General features: G+C 46.6%; 1 protein-coding gene across 1 annotated transcript in view; it reads right to left on the bottom strand.

The window, feature by feature from the left end:
• Positions 1-311: 311 nt before the first annotated feature.
• Positions 312-19,676, bottom strand: part of LOC132578137 (sodium channel protein type 5 subunit alpha-like) — a 60,156-nt gene continuing 40,791 nt past the window's right edge. The window contains 4 exon segments of the mRNA XM_060247993.1: positions 312-1,644; positions 3,789-4,059; positions 5,840-5,940; positions 13,563-13,701. Of these exon segments, the coding sequence (XP_060103976.1) occupies positions 485-1,644; positions 3,789-4,059; positions 5,840-5,940; positions 13,563-13,701 (1,671 nt within the window). The 3' untranslated portion in view covers positions 312-484.

Genomic DNA, 19,676 nt, shown 5'->3' with positions numbered 1-19,676 from the left:
TCTTAACAGTACAGAAGTCCCCCAAATTCTTGTCTCTAGTGGTAGCTCCAAGTCTCAAGGACAGGCTTTTGGGTGGGTAGCTTGGGTGGGTCCACATCAAGAAGACGTTCTTGAATAAATGTGAGACCACCTGGATGTCACCCGGTAACAGAGGCAAGAGTGGTAATATTCTGGATAGCAGCATCCCCAAAAATCCACTTTCAGCCCCCTCCCAGCATTAATAAATACAGGCTGTTCTTAAGTACTATGCTAAAACCTCTACCAGTCTATAGAAGAAAAACTACAAGCCCATTCCTTACAAATGTTTTTTTGTGACCCACTGGTTGCAATTTGCACTCCTGTCGATGAGTTTTCAGAGGAAATGTCAGTGGAAAAGCTGTGTAGGTAAGCAATTTAATAAAGGTGTTTAAATGACAGAAGTGTTGTCACATTATTACATTCCCTGGAAAATTATGTGGTGTCAAAAGAGACAGTGATCTGTGAATCACTTGTCGTCATCACTGCTGTCTGTGCTCTTCACTGGAGGAAGGCCATCAACAGTGCCTGTGGCAATACTGTAAGATGGAGGAATAGATATAGAAGATGGGCTCTGGCATTTATCCAACAGACTGCCTTCACTTGCATTCAGCCTCAACACACAGGCATCTTCCTCCTCGATAAAGTCTGCCAATGGGATACCCACAGAAGACTCATCCCTGGCTTTCTGTAGCGCACTCAACAGCTGTTGGGCCCGGAAAGCCCTCTGGATAATGATGGCGCATTCCTCCTCCTTCCGCTTAGGAGTTGTTATGATGGGTTCGTAGCAGATCTTCTGTGGATTAACTTTCATGTACTTTGACTCTATCTGGGATTCCAGAGGGTCCATCTCTCCAGCCTGCCCCAATACCCTTTTGGTAAAAGCAAGCAAAACGTCCAAGCAGTGGATTTTATTTCCGTTCACCATAGGAAGGTCCATATTGAACAGCTGCTCTTTGTTGGGTTTGGGGATGCGTAGAGGTTCTTCCAGAGAATCGGCGAAATCTGAAAGGGCCGAGTACGTAATGAATTGACTTGCTTGAGGATCAAATTTTGCCCAAGTCTCATAAAAAACTTCAAAATCATAATCGTTCAGAGGCTCTGTGCTTTCTTCAGTGGCCACGTTAAAATTCTCTATGATGACAGCGACGTACATGTTGACTACGATGAGGAATGATATAATGATGTAGCTTATAAAATAAGCCGTTGCCACAGCTGAGTTTACACAGGGGCCATTCAGCTGTGAGAGATTTAAATTGGGAGCGCAAGCGGTGTTATTGCTCTCAATCATTGGACCAAGAAGGCTGTCCCAGCCGGCGGACGTGGTTATTTGGAAGAGGCAAAGCATGCTGTTACCAAAAGTCTGGAAGTTGAAAGTGTCATCAATCCCATTTTTCCAAGGTGCACAGGCAAAGTTAGTCATGCCAAAAATAGCATAAATAAACATGACTAGGAAAAGGAGGAGCCCGATGTTGGCAAGAGCAGGAAGGGACATCAGTAACGCAAAAAGTAAGGTTTGGAGTCCTCTGGCCCTTTTCACAAGTCTCAGCAGCCTGCTGATCCGGACCACCCGAATGACTCTCAGGAGAGTAGGAGGGAATAGTTTTGCCAGTGATGAGGCTGCCAAACCTGTTCAGAAGAGAAACATATCTTTTGAAAAAATCCATTCACAGTGGAATTGAATCTCCAGTTTAGGCTACAATGAAAAGAAATATTTAATTCTACCTTTGAATTCTAAAACAGGACGCAGTGGCAGTTACAAGCCTAGCCAGCTTCAAGAGGGGTTTTGATAAAAATATGGAGCAGAGGTCCATCAGTGGCTATTAGCCACAGCATATTATTGGAACTGTCTGGAGCAGTGATGCTCCGTATTCTTGGTGCTTGGTGTGTGTGTGGGGGGGGGGGGGCAAAGTGGAAGGTCTTCTAGCCCCACTTGTGAACATCCTCTTTTTTTGGCCACTGTGTGACACAGAGTGTTGGACTGGATGGGCCATTGGCCTGATCCAACTTGGCTTCTCTTATGTTCTTAAATCATTTGTATTTGAACATCCATCTACAGCAGGGGTGGCCAAACTTGCTTAATGTAAGAGCCATACAGAATAAACATCAGATGCAGGAGAGCCACAAGACAAGGAAGCAAACCAAATAGACAGAAGAAGAAGATGATATTGGATTTATATCCCGCCCTCTACTCCAAAGAGTCTCAGAGCAGCTCACAATCTCCTTTCCCTTCCTCCCCCACAACAGACACCCTGTGAGGTAGATGAAGATATTGGATTTATATCCCGCCCTCCACTCCGAAGAGTCTCAGAGCGGCTCACAATCTCCTTTCCCTTCCTCCCCCACACCAGACACCCTGTGAGGTGGGTGGGGCTGAGAGGGCTCTCACAGCAGCTGCCCTTTCAAGGACCACCTCTGCCAGAGCTATGGCTGACCCAAGGCCATCCCAGCAGCTGCAAGTGGAGGAGTGGGGAATCAAACCCAGTTCTCCCAGATAAGTCTGCACACTTAACCACTACACCAAACTGGCTCTCAGGGGAAGAAGAGCTGGAAAGAAAACAACTTTAACTTTAAATGCATTCTCCAAACTGCTGGCTGGCTTGGCTTGGCTTGAATAAGTGATTTAAAGAAAGAAATGCCTTCTCCAAGCTCTGACCAGGGCAGTGAGGGCTTTGAGAGACACACAATATGTGTGAAAGAGCCACGTGTGGCTCCCGAGCCACAGTTTGGCCACCCCTGCTCTAAAGTCTCTGCCAAATGGCAAATATTCAAATTATGCTGCCCAGGCATTTGGTGGGTAAGTAAATGGAAACCTACACCTCCTTGTTGTGAGTAAGCTTTTTTTGTTGTGAGATAAACACCCACGTTAGTAGGTTGGGAAGGAAGGGGGGCCAGATCCAGTCTGCTATCGTCCTTTTGCTTTGTGTTTGTATTTTTTTTTCTTCCAAGAACAGTGCAGTGTGTGTGACATTTGACCCATAATCTTGAATGGCAGGGCCGCTGACCAAGAATATACATTTTGTTCTTGGTCCAGCTGTTGACAGCTATGCTGATGTGAGACAGCACTACGTAGTGGTTAGAGTGCAGCACTAAGATCTGGGAATGGGGGCAGAAAGTGCCGTCCAGTCACAGCTGACTTACGCCGAGCAACCCTGTCTGGGGGGTTTTCCAGGCAAGCAACTTCCAGAGGCAGCTTGCCCCTGCCTGCCTCTGCCTCACAGTCTGTGACAGCCAGGTTCCAGGCTTCACTTGGCTGAGTGACCTTGGGCTGCTCTCAACCTCGCTTGCTCTCAACCGAACCTACCTAAAAGGTTTGTTGGGAAGATAAAATAGAGAACGGGAGAGTGATGTGGTAGACCAATTTTGGTCCCCCTTAGAGGAAAACTTGGGCATAAGGTTATTCTATAAACTTGTGGCTTTATTCACCCCATAGCCCTGTTTACAAACAAATGAAATATAAATGTCCTCTCTCATACCATTCCTAGGGATGACCACCTGCAAAAACATTGCAACATGCCAACATTCTACTGGCAGCAGCATCCCTTCATTGTCACTGTAGTCACACAAAAGGAAGATGATCCTGAATGTAAGAAATGTAAAACAACCCCACTAAAAACATTATTCCAAAAATATTTTTATCATGGGCTACACCTGTAACTTGATGACCCCCTTTTCTGATGAATTATCTAGGGGGGGGGGGAAGCCAAGTCTTGCATTTGATTAAATACAATATTAGTTTTATATGAAACAAAGATCAAGCATTTTTTACTTACTAGTTATTGAAAGAATCACGACGACAAAATCAAATATGTTCCAGCCATCTCTGAAGTAGTAATGCCGCAAAGCAACTACTTTCATTATACACTCTCCAGTAAAGAAGGCAACAAAGACTATATTTAATTTTGAAAGAAGCTCCTTCGTTTCCTCTCCTTGGTCTTCATTTTCCACTGCCATAACCACCACATTTAACATAATGAGGCTTAAAATGAACATATCAAATGCTTTCTTGCTTATGAAGTCAAAAAGAAATCCTTGGTACTTGTTCTGTAATAGGTAAAGGAGCAAAACAAGCATTCGCATTATTGAGGGATTCCAAAGCAATGTTTCCAAAGGGATTCCAAAGCAATCAAGTTGTCTAATATCGAATTATTTTTTCCTGAAGCATCTGGGATTACCATGAATGACCGAAATAGACTGAAATTAGACTGTTGCTAAAGAACAGAGCTAATTCTCTTTTAGGAGAGCCAGTTTGGTGTAGTGGTTAAGTGTGCGGACTCTTATCTGGGAGAACCAGGTTTGATTCCCCACTCCTCCACTTGCACCTGCTAGCATGGCCTTGGGTCAGCCATAGCCCTGGCAGAGGTTGTCCTTGAAAGGGCAGCTGCTGTGAGAGCCCTCTCAGCCCCACCCACCTCACAGGGTGTCTGTTGTGGGGGAGGAAGGTAAAGGAGATTGTGAGCCGCTCTGAGACTCTTCGGAGTGGAGGGCGGGATATAAATCCAATATCTTCTACAAACAAATGGTTTAGTCTTGATCCCCATATTTGGGGTTGGGAGGCAATCTTCCTGCAGGTGTTTGGTTAACATGTGGTTTGGCCTGTCTGGTTTGAGAAATCTAGTTTGCATTCTTATACCATGTCTTGAAACACAAGCATCCCTGACCTAAATTGCTTTGGTTGCTCTCTGCTTGAGATTCACATAAGTAGGAAGGTGAGTGTTGACCTTAAGACTGGCTTTTTTGTAAAACTGGCATAGCTTGGTGCCAGAATAAACCCTATCTCAGATAATGAGATAGTATCATATATTCTAATATTATCATGTGGGTTCATATGCGGATACTTATAACTGTGGACTGGGCCCACATGGAGAGAAAAGAGATGCTTCTACAGACTTGAGGACCCATCCACCCCAAGTTGGCAGAAAAATCTTACATCTCTAATAAAAATATGTGGGGGTGACGACACCCCCAAACCAGTGCAGCTGCAGTGGGGGACAGGAAGGACAGGGAACAGCAGCACTGAAAATGCACAGCTACATGAGAGCAATCCTTCCCTCCTCCCCAGCTCCAGCCCTGCTTAGAAGCCAGCAGGAAGGTTTTAAAAGGGTAGCTGAGCTGGCGGCTACAGAGGTGGAACTCTATGGATCAGCGCCATGATCACTCATGCTGCGGCAGTAACAACTAACATTTATTGATGTCAAATAGGACTACACAAATACAATTCTTTTGATTTGTAATGGTTCTTGTGAAAACAAGCCAGATCAAATTAACAGATGTTTAAAGACTCCTTTTCTTCTGTACTAAGAACATAAGAGAAGCCATGTTGGATATATATATATATGCTTGTAGCCGCCACCACCTCCTGTGGCAGTGAATTCCACATGTTAATCACCCTTTGGGTGAAGAAGGACTTCCTTTTATCCGTTTTAACCTGGCTGCTCAGCAATTTCATCGAATGCCCACGAGTTCTTGTATTGTGAGAAAGGGAGAAAAGTACTTCTTTCTCTACCTTCTCCATCCCATGCATAATCTTGTCAACCTCTATCATGTCACCCCGCAGGCGACGTTTCTCCAAGCTAAAGAGCCCCAAGTGTTTTAACCTTTCTTCATAGGGAAAGTGCTCCAGCCCTTTAGTCTTTAGTCTGGCCACATACACGAATTCCACATAACCTTACAGTAAGCCTATTAGAATAAACAATGTTAAATTTCCAAGTAAAGAGCAAATCTATTTCACATGAAATAATATGGCTTTTGAAAAGCCTCTTCCAAATTAATAGCTAACTCTAAGAATAGTAAGAGTGGATGCTATTTTATGTGATGGTCTTACGTGTGGTCGTGGAACAGACTTTTGTAGTTTCTTGTTACCAAGTTTTTTCAGGGCATTATAATATTTCTTCTGATCCTCTGACAAAAAAATGAGTTCTCCACCTAGGTATATGGAAATAACACTGCTATTAAATTTAATGTACCTTTCTGCCAAAAGAAACCAAGGTAGGCATTCAGACACTACAATAAATCTGTTTGTGATTTGATTATATTGAAACTTTTGGTGAGGTGGGAGGCTAAGAATAAGGGAGATGATTTCAGATAGTCTCTTTCATTACCCAAGAGATTTTCACAGGGTTCTAATTCAGGGCTAAGCTAGATGCTAGGGCATCCCTGTGTCCAACATGTGTATGCTGCCACCATTTTAAAGTTTGACATGGCTGATTTAAAAATGCTGCTAGCTTGGGCCCAATATTGATCAGGCCCCCAGCACAATGGAGTGAAGCATTCTCGTCTCCCTACCCCCATACATTTTCAAGGGCTGAAATGCACCCCCCTCAACTGTTTTGGCTCTTGCAAAGGCATGGGGAGCTTCGTCCCACCACTTTGAAAGATCAGGATTAAGCCCCCATGGCATTTTTAAAGTAGCCATTTTATCATTCTGATGTCAGATATCGGGACGCCGTAGCATCTTATTTGGCTGTAAGGAATCAAGAAAAATCTCTCTGAACTGGAATCTTGTATGAAGAACCAACCTCCACATAACATTGCTCTTGGCATGATTTAAAAAAAGGAAAGGCAAGCTATCTACAATATACAATTTAACTCCCCACAGGTAAGAAAACAACAACAAACTTTCCATCCTCCTATGTACTGTAGTAGGCCACAATGCTTCTTCAAGCAAAATAATAATAATCTTCCACACCATAAAGTCCTATGGACTAAAGAAAGAAATCCATTCTTACAAGAGGACTGTCTTTTTGTCCCCCCAGATCCATACAGATGACAGACTTCTGTGGTGACCTGGGGCCCTACTTCTGCCATCTGCACCTGAAGGAGTTTGACCACAAGCAGGGAAGCCGAGCCTCGGTCTTCTCAGTTTACCACTGCCGAGCAGCCAATTCAGCAAGCTAATGAACCCTGCTCCAGCAAACGACTACCACCAACATCTCGGACATTTCCTGGATGTCACTGTTTGGTTTCTACTTTGTTAGCCACCTTGAGCAGGTCTTTGGAAAGGCAAAGTATGCATTTCCTAACTAATACACAAAAACAGGTTACTCACCTGTAATTGATGATCTTCGAGTGGTCATCTGTGCAGTCACACACATGGGTTTTCCCGTCAGGACGAACCCTACCTCGGAGATTTTAAAAGCTAGCCTAGGCGTTATTTTTGGCGCGCACTCCCTTTCGCTCTGGGGAGCAGGCATCCACTGCGCATGCCTGGAGCGAGAGGGAGGCGCCCCACCCACTCAGTTTCTTTCCCCGCCGCTGACATAGTAGATGAGCGGTAGTATAGGACCAGTAGCCAGCAGCGGGGACGGCTGGGCGGGCGTGTGTGACTGCACAGATGACCACTCGAAGATCATCAATTACAGGTGAGTAACCTGTTTATCTTCTTCGTGGTCTCTGTGCAGTCCCACACATGGGTGACTGATAAGCTGACCTGCAAGGTGGTGGGTGCTGGCACTAGAGTTGGAGAAAAGAATAACACAAAGGTTAGTGCAACACAGTCAGCACATAACAGGCTACAAGGCAAGCAATTACTCACCAAGCCGAGACCGCCTCCTTAGTCAAAGATGGAGCGGAGCACTGCCTGTCCGAAGGATGCATCTCGCCTAGCACGAACGTCCAAAGCGTAGTGCGTGGCGAAGGTCGAAGGGGAAGACCAGGCGGCAGCGGCGCAAATGTCCTCCATGGATACACCCCTGGCAAGGGCAGATGACGTTGACAAAGCTCTTGTGGAATGAGCTCGTATGGCAGATGGGACTGGTTGCTTTGCGAGTTTGTAGCACAGCTCTATAGCAGCAACCAACCATTTTGACAGTCTCTGTGTAGATATCTTTTTGCCCTTATTAAGGCGGCCGTAGGCCACAAAAAGTCTGGAGTCCGTACGGAACGATGCTGTTCTATCTATATAGTAAGCGAGTGCTCTTCTAACATCTAGACAGTGTAGAGCTTCTTGCCCCTTGTCCGTAGGACGTTGGAAAAAGGCAGGTAAGGTTGTGATTCTGTGTAAATGAAATGCGGAAACTACCTTGGGTAAGAAGGCAGGGTCTGGCCGCAACACCACCCTATCGTGGTGAAAAATGGTGTAAGGTGAGTCTGCTCTGAACGCACAAATATCACTTGCTCTCTTAGCAGAGGTGAGTGCGACTAATAGTGCCGTTTTCCATGAGAGAAGGTGAAGCGGTATCGTAGCCATAGGTTCGAAAGGCGGTTTTACTAGTTGGCTTAGCACTAGCGATAAACTCCAGCTAGGATACATTTGCCGCAATGGTGGGTGCAAATGTAAGATTCCTTTTAAGAAGGATTTCGCAGCAGGGTGTGAAAAGACAGTCCGACCCTGTACATGCGGGTGAAAAGCTGAGATTGCTGCAAGGTGCACCTTTAAAGATGAGTACGTAAGCCCCTTTTCTGACAAATGCAGTGTATATGCCAAGATTTGAGGTATGGAAGCCGATAAAGGTCTGAAGTTATGCTTGGTAGCATAGATGGAAAATCTTTTCCATTTCATGGAGTATGACTTTCTCGTTGATGGTTTCCTCGCATTTAAGAGAACATGTCTTACTCCTTCAGGAAAGTCTGAGAACATATCCTCCAAGCCGTTAAGCGAAGCCTGTTCGGGTCGTGATGGAGAACCCTGCCGTTCTGCTGAGACAGGAGGTTCTGTGCTGGAGGAAAGTGATGGTAAGTATTTTTCGACAGAAAGAGGAGGGTTGTGAACCATGGCTGGCGTGGCCACCATGGCGTCACTAAAATGCAATCTGTGTTGTCTAGTTGAATTTTCTGTATGCATCGTGTTATCAGTGGGAAGGGTGGGAAGAGGAAGTGTAGTGGACCGGTCCATGTCTGTATGAAGGCATCCCCTGCAGACTGTTGTGAGGGCGGACCTCTCATAAAAAAGATAGCACACTGTGCATTGTCTGGTGCAGCAAACGCATCTATTGAGGGGGTTCCGAATTTCCGGAATACTGGCAGAAGATATGACCTTTGGAGGGACCACTCGTGGTCGTTGATGAGATATCTGCTCAGCCTGTCCGCTTGAGCATTCTGGACGCCAGGAAGATGTACCGCAGTGAGATGGATCTGGTGAGCAATACTCCAGTGCCAAAGGTGCATTGCTCTTTTGCAAAGACGGGTGGAAGCAGTCCCTCCTTGCCTGTTTATATAAAAAACCGTCGCCACATTGTCTGAGGCAATTTGTACATGCCGGCCTTGAAGAGATGGGAGAAACGATTTTAAAGCTCTGTGAACAGCTAGAAGCTCTAAACAATTGATGTGGAGCGACTGTTCGTACGGTGTCCATTGCCCCTGGACAGTGAGTATGTCGAGATGGGCTCCCCAGCCCCACCTCGAGGCATCTGTTGTAACTACTGCTGATGGGCTTGGCCTTAAAAATGGCATTCCTGCAAGCAGGTGAGCTCGTACTGTCCACCATTCGAGTGAGGGGAGGATGTGGTTTGGAACAGTGAGGATGGTTCTTTGAGACTGGCGTTGGGGCCGAAACGCACGGACGAACCAGATTTGCAGGGTTCGCATGCGTAGTCTCGCGTGTGTTAAAACTGCAGTCGTCGCTGCCATAAGTCCTAACATGCGCTGAATGTTGAAGGCCGTTTGTTTGGGTTGTTGTATTATTTGTGTGGCCAGTGTCTGAATGGAAGATATCCTGTCTACAGGAAGGTATGCCTTGTGGTCCGTGGTGCACAAGCGAGCCCCTATAAAATGGATGTCTTGAGTTGGGGTCAGGTGTGACTTTTGATGATTGACCTGGAGGCCCAGTTCTGCTAAGAGCGCAAGTGTCATAGAAATGTCCTTCATCAACTGTGCCTTTGAAGCTCCCACGAGGAGCCAATCGTCTATGTATGGGTAGGTTGCAATTCCGCGTTGTCTGAGGTATGCCGCAATTACCGCCATACATTTCGTGAATGTCCGTGGTGCTGTGGAGAGTCCGAAGGGTAGGGCTCGGAACTGGTAGTGGTTGCTGCCCACGGCGAAATGCAGGAACTTTCTGTGGCATTGGTGTATTGTCAGGTGGAAGTATGCGTCCTGTAAATCTACCAGTGCCATCCAAGAGTTTCGGGGGATTAAGGGCAGAATCGATTGTAAGGTGATCATTCTGAATTTTCTGTGACGGATGAATTTGTTTAGGGCTCTTAGATCCAGAATCGGACGCTGTCCCCCATCCCTTTTGGGAACTAGAAAGTACCGGGAATAAAATCCGGTCCGATGGTACTGTTCTGGGACAGGCTCTATAGCCGCTTTGGCAGTTAAGGTGTCTATTTCTTCCTGAAGGGAAGGGGATGGTGGAGTTGAGACAAAATGATGTTTTGTTGGTGGTGTTTGAAACTCTATCGAGTAGCCTCTCAAAATGATGTTTAAAACCCATTTGTCCGTGGTTATTTGTTGCCAGTTCTCGTGAAATGGAAGAAGTCTGGAAATGTGTTGAATTGGTAAAGGTAGGAAGTCAAAGAGACTGCTTTGATGAAGACGCAGCCTTTTTAGGTGGTTGTGGTCTCTGCTGTCTCTGGTTAAAAGATTGCTTCGGAGGAGGAGCCTTACGTTTCCAGTATTCAGATTGTCGAGGAGATCTGGAACGTTTAAACGGCGTTGGTTTCCATGGTCTGGGCTTCTGGGCGTTGGTTTCCATGGTCTGCTGTTGTTGTTGTTGCGCTACTCCGAGCCTTTTTGCTCGTTTGCGGCTGTCGTCCACGGTGGTCAATATATCGTCTGTCGTTGCATTAAAGAGACCTTGGCCGTCGAAGGGAAGGTCTTCGATTTTAAACTTAAGATCAGGTTGCAACAAAGAGGACCGAAGCCAAGCGTGTCGTCTTAGGGCAATTGAGGCAGCCATCGCCTTTGAAGTGCACCCCACAGAGTGGCGGATAGTATTTATCTGTTGCTTTGAAACCCTGTTGAGCTCCTGTAGCAGCTTGCAGGCTTGTTTCTGGGAAGGTTCAGGTAGGGCAGAGACGAGCGTATTTAGTTGGGAGGAGATATTGTGGGTATACGCGGCGAAGTATGCTAAATAATTGTTGATTTTGGCATTTGCCGTAGAAATTGAATACATTTTCCTTCCCAGGGTGTCTAATTTCCTGCCTTCCTTCTCAGGAGGTACAGGGTGACGAGTCTGTTTCGATTTAGAAGAAGAATGAACTATCAGAGAGTTCGGGGCTGGATGGCTAAATAGAAATTTCGACTCCATTGCTTGGATCCTGTAAAGAGATTCAATTCGTTTTGAAGTCGGGGGAATAGATGCTGGGTTGTCCCAAGCTTCTTTGATGGCCTCTAGGTGTACCGGTAACATCGGCAGAAAGGACCCAGCAGGTAAATCTGAGTGCACCAAGTCGTGTACCACGTCTGTTACCTTGGGTGCATCTGAGGTGAGGGTAACGTTAAGTGCAGAGGCCATGTTGGCAATCAAGTCCAAGTATGTCTTTGCCCCTTCGGAAGGTGACAAATCCGCGGGCTTGGCGATATCCGAGGCAGGGGATCCAGGGGACATTGATTGTATCGAGTCCGATGATTGTGCGTCGGATTCGGCATCCGAGTCAGGTTCGGGTGCCGGTGGGTCCGGTCTGGTTGGAGTCGTGCTTTTAGGTCTGGTTGGACTCGTGCCTTTAAGCTTAGAAGTCGAAGTGGAAGGAGTCGGAGATGGCTGTTTTGTTAGTTGCTTACTCCGTTGGACAGGAGTCACTTCCTTGGATTGGTTCCTGTGGTAATCGGTACGGTACCGAGAGTGGTGGTAGCCGCAACAAGCATGGGAATCCATTGATGGAGACCTCGAAGCGTAGTGGCGTCGTCTCGGGGACATAGATGGAGACCGAGACCTCGGGTTGTAGCGATAGCGGTCCCTCCCCCTACTAGGGGATCTCTCCGGGAAACGCGTACGATGGTACCGATGTCTCTCGATGCTGGGAGACCTGGCTGGGAACCGATGGGTATCAAAGTACCTATAAGCGTCATGTCTGTATTGGATGGGATTCGACATATCGCGGAACGATCTAGGATTGATGTGCTGTTGAGTCCACTGCAGCGGGTCTCGGATCTTCTCCAGCGAAGGGTCTGGTATGGATCCTTGTAGAGAAGGGGATCGGGACGGAATCGGAATAACCTCTTCCGTCTGCTGATGCGATGATTCCGTAATCGGAGTGGTCACTTCCTGGGTATCGGTTCCAGGTGTGGAGGGCTCACATTGTCTGTCAGGCTCGTGGGCTGTTTGTTGTTCCGAAGATTTGTTCGAGTCGGTAGGTTTTCTCGAGTCCTTCGGGTCGGTAGATTTTTTCGGGTCCTTCGGATCGGTAGGTTTCCTCAAATCCTTCTGGCCCTTCGGATCGGAGTGCTTGTGTTTCTTAGTGTGCTTCCCACTTTTCGTTTTAGTAGACGCGGCCGTTAGCTCTGACGTTCTCGCGCCGTCGCCGACTTTCGCGGCATCGCCGGGCTTATGCTTGCTGGGAACAATGGCCACTGAAGCTGCCGACCGTGCGCCGTCTCCTTGGGGAGTCAGGAGGGGAGGCGACTTACTCACAGAAGAAGATTGAGACATTTCAGGGTGAAGCACAGACTCCATAAGATGGCTTCTTAGTCTAGCGGCTCTGTTTTTGCGCGCCTGTTTGCCGAATTGAAGGCAATGCGCACAGGCGTCCACTTTATGGGTTTCTCCCAAGCAGAATAGGCAAAGCGAATGTCCGTCTGAGGTAGGGATTTTCGCCCTACAACGCGAACACCTTTTAAAGGTTATTTTACTGTCTCTTCCTTCCATACGCCCGGGGGGGGGGGGGAAGGGAGGTCTGAGGTAAAAGCGGGGAAGATATTTATGCTTTTTTTTTTTTTTAGAGAGTATAAGAATATAAGAAAAATAGCGAGGGAAATAGAATAAAGGGGAAAAGTGAAGAAAAACGGAGGCTAGACGTTTGAGGTAAACGAGGAGCGCAGCGAGGTAAGACTATCCCGGGCGGCGGTTGGAAAGAAACTGAGTGGGTGGGGCGCCTCCCTCTCGCTCCAGGCATGCGCAGTGGATGCCTGCTCCCCAGAGCGAAAGGGAGTGCGCGCCAAAAATAACGCCTAGGCTAGCTTTTAAAATCTCCGAGGTAGGGTTCGTCCTGACGGGAAAACCCATGTGTGGGACTGCACAGAGACCACGAAGAAGATCAATATAGAAACATTCCCAGCTCCAGTCCATGACAGCCTTCTATTGAATACAGAATTTATTTTATTTTAAATTATGTTATTTAGAGTCTGCCATCCTCATAGGGATGCCGGACTTCAGGTGGGACCTCACCTGGGGATCCCCTGGAATTACAGCTTATCTCCAAACTGCAGAGATCAGTTCCCCTGGAGAAAATGTATGCTTTGGAGGGTGGACGCCACAGCATGGAGCCCCACTGAGGTCACTGTTCTCCCAAGGCTCCACCCCCAAATCTCCAGGAGTTTCCCAACCTGGGTCTGGCGACCTGCCCCTCCCCCCCAATCCACTGTTGGTGGCCAGGAGGAGACCCGTCAACCCTACTTAAGGTTCCCCATACCTCTGCATAACTGAAAGTTTATTGTAACTCATGTGCTACTTATCTTTTTTCTTTGTTGGTTAAAATTGTCGATAACAACTCCAATGAAGAGATTCAGCATGAAGAAAGATCCAAATATGATAAAGGCCACAAAATAGAGGTATGCATACTTATTTTTTTCAAAGCATTTTTCACCTTCCTGAAATAAAACAGAAAGGAAAGAAACATGTGGTGAAATAGAAACAAAAGTAAGTACATACCTTATCTGTAAGAGCCAGTTTGGTGTAGTGGTTAAGTGTGTGGAGAACCGGGTTTGATTCCCCACTCTTCCACTTGCACCTGCTGGAATGGCCTTGGGTTAGCCATAGCTCTGGCAGAGGTTGTCCTTGAAAGGGCAGCTGCTAGGAGAGCCCTCTCAGCCCCACCCACCCCACAGGGTGTCTGTTGTGGGGGGAGAAGATAAAGGAGATTGTAAGCCGCTCTGAGTCTCTGATTTAGAGAGAAGGGCGGGGTATAAATCTGCAATTCTTCTTCTTCTTAATAAAAATGCCGTGAAATCATAAAAAAATATAAAAATTATGAATATTAAAAACAAGTCCTATCGCAAGCTAGCTTTCTAAAAACTGCATAATAACATTCATCAGCCTAAATTGAAGGGTTGCCAGGTCTGTGTTGGAAAATATCTGGAGATTTTGAGGGTGGATCCAGGAGAGGATGGGGTTTGCAGAAGGGTAGGGTTGCCAGCCTCCAGGTGGGGCCTGGAGATCTCCCACTTTTACAGCTGATCTCCAGCTGGAAGAGATGAGCTACCCTGGAGGAAATGGCTGCTTTGAAGGGTGGACCCTATGGCATTATACCATACTGAGGCCCCTTCCCTCCCCAAACTCCACCCTCTCCTGGATCCATCCCCAAAGTCTCCAGGTATTTTCCAACTCAGACCTGGCAACGCTATAGAGAGGAGGGACCTCAGCATGTTACAATACCACAGAGTCCACCCTTCAAAACAGCCATTTCTCCAGGGCACCTGACCTCTGTCAGCTGGAGATCAGTTATGAAAGTGGGAGATCTCCAGGTCCCACCTGGAGGCTAAGCAAACCACAGGTAACACCATGCTAAGGAACTCAGTCAGCACTGCTTTGTACAATAATGCTTGATGTATTCACAAACCAATATATGGAATTATCTGAGCACTTCAATATGACAATTGACACAATTTCTAATTCTTGCTACAACAGTCCAACAGTCTTAAAGCTTTAACATCCACTAGAGGTCATTGTAGTTATTCGTGCTTTGCTCCAAGGGACGTGTTGAATCAATTATGAATTCAGTACAAGCCTTTGTAACTGTGGCAATAATGCGGCAACATGCTTCCTAGGTTAATTTATCTGCATGTTGCAAGAGAAGGACCCTTCTTCTGGCCACCTTGTTTCCACCAAAACCACTGCTCAATGATTGCTGCAAGCACTAGTCTTCTCTGTTTTCCTGGCAGTATGGTTCTGCTATACCTAGGAGGGAGGTTAGGAGGCTGTGCTGCCTAACCAAAGCCCAAGACAAGGATAGTGGTGGCAGCAATACCCTGAGGCAGTGCAGTGGAATGGGGTGAGCAAAGCCAACAGGAATACATAGTACAAACAAAGGAGAGCCAAACAACTGTGCACACAGACTGCAAAAAAGCAACACCACCTTGCTTACAAACTCGTAAATTTCCATTTCATTTTTTCATAGAACAATAAAGAATGACATCAATTACGGTAATAATAACAGCAATTCATAAATGCACTCTCAAATACAAAGGAAACAGCTTAAAGATGCTGTATGATCACCAAACCTGGTCATTTCACAAGAATTTTCCATCAGATACAAAGTCACTTAAGGTCCATTTAAAACTACTCAGTATGGTTATAGGTGAAATTCCAATGATCTAGCTTACTCCAGGAAGGATAATTTTCACAACTAAAGGATTGCTCACTCGATAGTGAGCTCAGGATAGCGTTTCACAGATGAGTTTCCTCAGGAGTTGTTCCATAGCAAACTTCACAGATATCAAGAACAATCACATTCCAATGTACAACACTGAATTCTCAACTTAATTTTCCTCTGGCACAAGCTCAAACTGCACTAGAAACACATGCAATATTTGAGAAGGCAAACAGGTGTAATCAATAACTAATTATTACTGGTGGTTACCCAAGCCTTTCTTCTGGTGTCATAAATAAGGGGTGGCTGAACAACATAACATATGATGAGAGAAGTTCTAGCCTCTCACACATGGTGAAAACTAAACCACAGGGCTTTGTGATGACATACTTCACATAAGAAACATTTTGCAGACAGGCATTTTGATCCTTTGGATATGAAAATGGATGAGAGGCCTGAGATCTGAAGCCAGAGCCTTCTCCATCATCCAGTGCTTGCAGTGGCCTCGCAGTGTGAGTGCTTTCCAAGTTCTCTCATTAGTAGAATCCTTTCGCAAGGCTAGAATGGTACTGATGACCATTAGGATATCAGCCCCACCCCCTGGTATTTGCCTCTGAGCAGCTTTCTCTTTGGCAATGAGACAGTTGGGAAGGGCATGGGAGCAGTTTTGCCTGCAGCTATCTGTTGGTGACCCATGAAGTGGTGGGCTATATAGTGTCTCCCATGAGGTATGCCTCTAAAGCCCTTGGAAGCTATTCCTGGGGAATGGAATGAAAATGGGACTTTGAAGGACATGATTCAGATTTCAGCATTCCTGACTCTAGATTTAGAGTATGTAGAGTCCAGAGTATGTAGAGTTTTCTGGATGTCATCAGTAGGATTAGGGCAAAAAGTTGGTAAGACTGTGGACTGTGAAAGGTGAAAGGAAGAGACAACTTTGGGTAGAAAGGTTGGGTCCGAGCAGAGAACCACTTTATCTTTGTGGAAAACAGTATACGGAGGATCAGGCCTAAAAGTTGATGTCACTTGCTCTTTTAGATGACGTTACAGCCACTAAAAAGGCCATCTTCCAAGAAAGGAGTTGCAGGGAAGTTGTGGCCAAGGGCTCAAAGGGTTTTCCCATGAGTTGCGTGAGTATGAGAGAAAGACTCCATGGGGACATCAGAGGCTTAATGGGAGGTTTTAGATGACAGCATCCTTTCAGGAATGCCCCAGATAGTGAATGGAAGAAAACTGAAGAGTTATCCACCAGGACATGGAAAGCTGATATGGCCGAGAGATGCACATTCAAAGAAGAATAGCTGAGGCCTGCGTCAGAGAGAGAGAGCGAGCAGGAAAAAAGCATCTGCAATGGCGCAGTATACAGATCCAGCGACCTAGAATGTATCTACGGATTCGTAGATAGAAAAACGTTTCCATTTGAGTCGATATGATTTTTGTGTTGAGGTTTCTTCGCATTCTGGAATACCTCCCTGACTTCTGGTGAGAAGGTCAGGGTCTGACTCTCCAGGCGGTCAACTGGAAAAACTTCGGGTTGTGATGGTAAACATTGCCATTGTGCTGAGTCAGAACGTCTGGGACCAGAGGCAAATGAAAAAAGACCCCTTGTGATAGCAGTACCAGAGGAGAAAACCTGACGTGGCCACCATGGAGTTATCAGGATACAGTCCGTGTGGTCTCTCCGTATTTTCTGAATAGTCCTGGCTATCAATGGGATCGGAGGGAACATATAAAACAGTGTTCCCAACCACTGGTGTAGAAAGGAATCCCCGAGCAAATGGTTGGTTGGGGAGCCCCTGCTGAGAAAGATTGGACATTTCGCATTGGTAGGGGATGCAAAGGCGTCCACCTGAGGGGAATCCCATGCTCAGAAGACTGGACAAAGATAGCAATCACTGAGCATCCATTCTAGGTCGCTGGGCAGTGATCTGCTGAGCGCATCTGCATGAGTGTTCAGGGACCCTGGAAGGTACACTGCAGAGAGAAAGATGTTGTGAATGCACCAGTTCCACAGATGTTGAGCTTGTTTGCAGAGAGAGGGCGATCGCATGCCTCTCTGTTTGTTCATGTAGTAGACAGTAGTTACATTGTCCGAAGCCACCTGGACATGATTGTCTTTCAAATGTAGGAGGAAAGATTTCAGAGCAAGCTGAACAGCCATGAGTTCTAGTGCATTGATGTGCCTCAAACTGGTAGTTGTGGACCAGGTTCCCTGTGCTGTGAAATCCTCGCAGTGGGCTCCCCAACCACTGAGTGAAGCATCTGTGGTCAACATTCTTGTGGGTGGCGTAAGGTGAAAGTCCTTGCCCATCAGGAGGCTGTTGTCCATTAACCACCAATATAGAGAATGCAGAATGTCCTCTGGTATTGTCAGGAGTAAGTGTTGAGAATGCATCTCTGGCTTGAAATGGTGGAGAAACCACAACTGAAGGGATCGCATCCTGAGATGGGCAAATAGAATCACTGCAGTTGTGGCAGCCAGGAGACCTAACAAGCATTGGATGGATTCTGCTGTCTGTGTCGGAGTTAGAAGGAAGGAATGGGTTAGAGATTTCAGGGTTTGGGCTCTGTCTAAGGGCAGAAAAGCCTTGAACGCTGTCATGTCGATGACTGCCCCAATGAAAGGGACAACTTGCGTGGGTTGTAAATACGACTTCGCAAAGTTCACCGAAAGACCTAGGTTCTTGAGGAACCCTAAGGTCATTGTAATGTCCTTCTGTAGCTGACTGGCTGATGATGACACTATCAGCCAGTTGTCGATGTAAGGAAACACTTGAATTCCCTGTTGGCGAAGGGCTCCCTCCACCACTGCCACGCACTTTGCAAATACATGAGGGACAGTGGCGAGGCTGAATGGCAGAGCCTTGTACTGGTAGTGTATCTGTCCTATGGTAAACCTGAGGTAACAGCGATGATGTGGGCAGATAGTGACATGAAAATACGCGTCCTGCAGGTCCAAGGAGGCCAGCCAGGCATCCTTCGGTAGCAATTGAAGAATCATTTGTAAGGTGATCCTCCGAAACTTCTGAGGGCATATGAAACAATTGGGGTCTCTCAGGTCCATGATGGGGTGCTTGCTGCCATCTTTCTTGGGGATGATGAAGTAACTTGAGTAGAACCCCATCCTGAGATCTGAAGGCACAGGTTCTGCGTTTTGTGGAAGATCTGGATGAGGAAGGCCATCAAACCGACTGCTTGTTATTCGGTGATGGGCATTTTGACTGATTCAGTTTCTGCTTGTTTAAGTAGGATGGTTTGGAGGAGGACGAGAATTGCTTCCGCCTCCAGGTATCAGAGGACTCTGGAGGAAAGTGTCTCCTTGAGAAAACCATTGTCTGGGACGATAGAGCTTGGATGAAGAAGAAGGGACAGCCACTCCTAAGCATTTCGCTGTCTTTCTACTGTCATCGACACTGAAGAGGACCTCATCAGTGGTGGTATGAAAGAGGCTGTCCCCATCAAAGGGAAGATCTTCCACCTTCGTCTTGAGGTCAGGCTGGAGAATGGTAGAATGAAGCCAAGCATGGCAGCGTATCGCTATCGAAGTGGCTAGTACTCTGGAAGAACACGATGCTGCATGTTTCAACGAGTTTATTTGTTGGCGAGAAACAGCAGACAACTCCTGGATGATAGCTGTAGCTTGAGGAAGTGCGGCATCGGGGAGGTTGGTCAGCAAACGTGTCAGGCGGTTAGCCAAATTAAAATTATAGGCCGAAAAGTAGGCCAAATAAGTGTGAAGTTTACTCAGAGTGGAAGTATGGCCCTCTCGCTCAGGAGGAGCAGGGTGTCGAGTTGGTTTTGATTTCGAAGCCAAATGAATTATCATCAAATTCAGAGATGGGTGTGAAAAAAGAAATTTGGTGTCGGAAGATTGTACTCTGTACAGAGCATCAGAGCAGGTGCAATAGAGGCAGGCATCTCCCAAGCCTCTTTAAGGGATGAAACAGGCAACATTGGCAGCAAAGTTGCCGGTGGCAGTTGGTCCTGAATGAGTTTATAAACCAGATCTGTGACTTCCGGCTTGTCCGTGTTGACAGGGATGTGCAATGTTTCAGCCATCCTGGTGATCATTTCTAAGTATGGTTTCGCCCCTTCAGATGGTGATAATGGGCTACGAGTGATCCGGCTGATCTGGAAGCAGCAGGTCGGCGGGCTCTGAAGAGGATGATGCTGATGCGTAAGAGCATGGGTCCTCCATGTCCTTAGGTGCTGGAACAACAGGATCCTTGTGATGTAAATCATCTGGCATGTAAATGG

The sequence above is a fragment of the Heteronotia binoei genome, chromosome 10 (genome assembly GCF_032191835.1).
Source record: "Heteronotia binoei isolate CCM8104 ecotype False Entrance Well chromosome 10, APGP_CSIRO_Hbin_v1, whole genome shotgun sequence".
In the NCBI taxonomy this organism is placed as follows: domain Eukaryota; kingdom Metazoa; phylum Chordata; class Lepidosauria; order Squamata; family Gekkonidae; genus Heteronotia; species Heteronotia binoei.
Note: the sequence above shows the minus strand (reverse complement) of the source record. Positions and strands in the feature narration are given on the sequence as shown.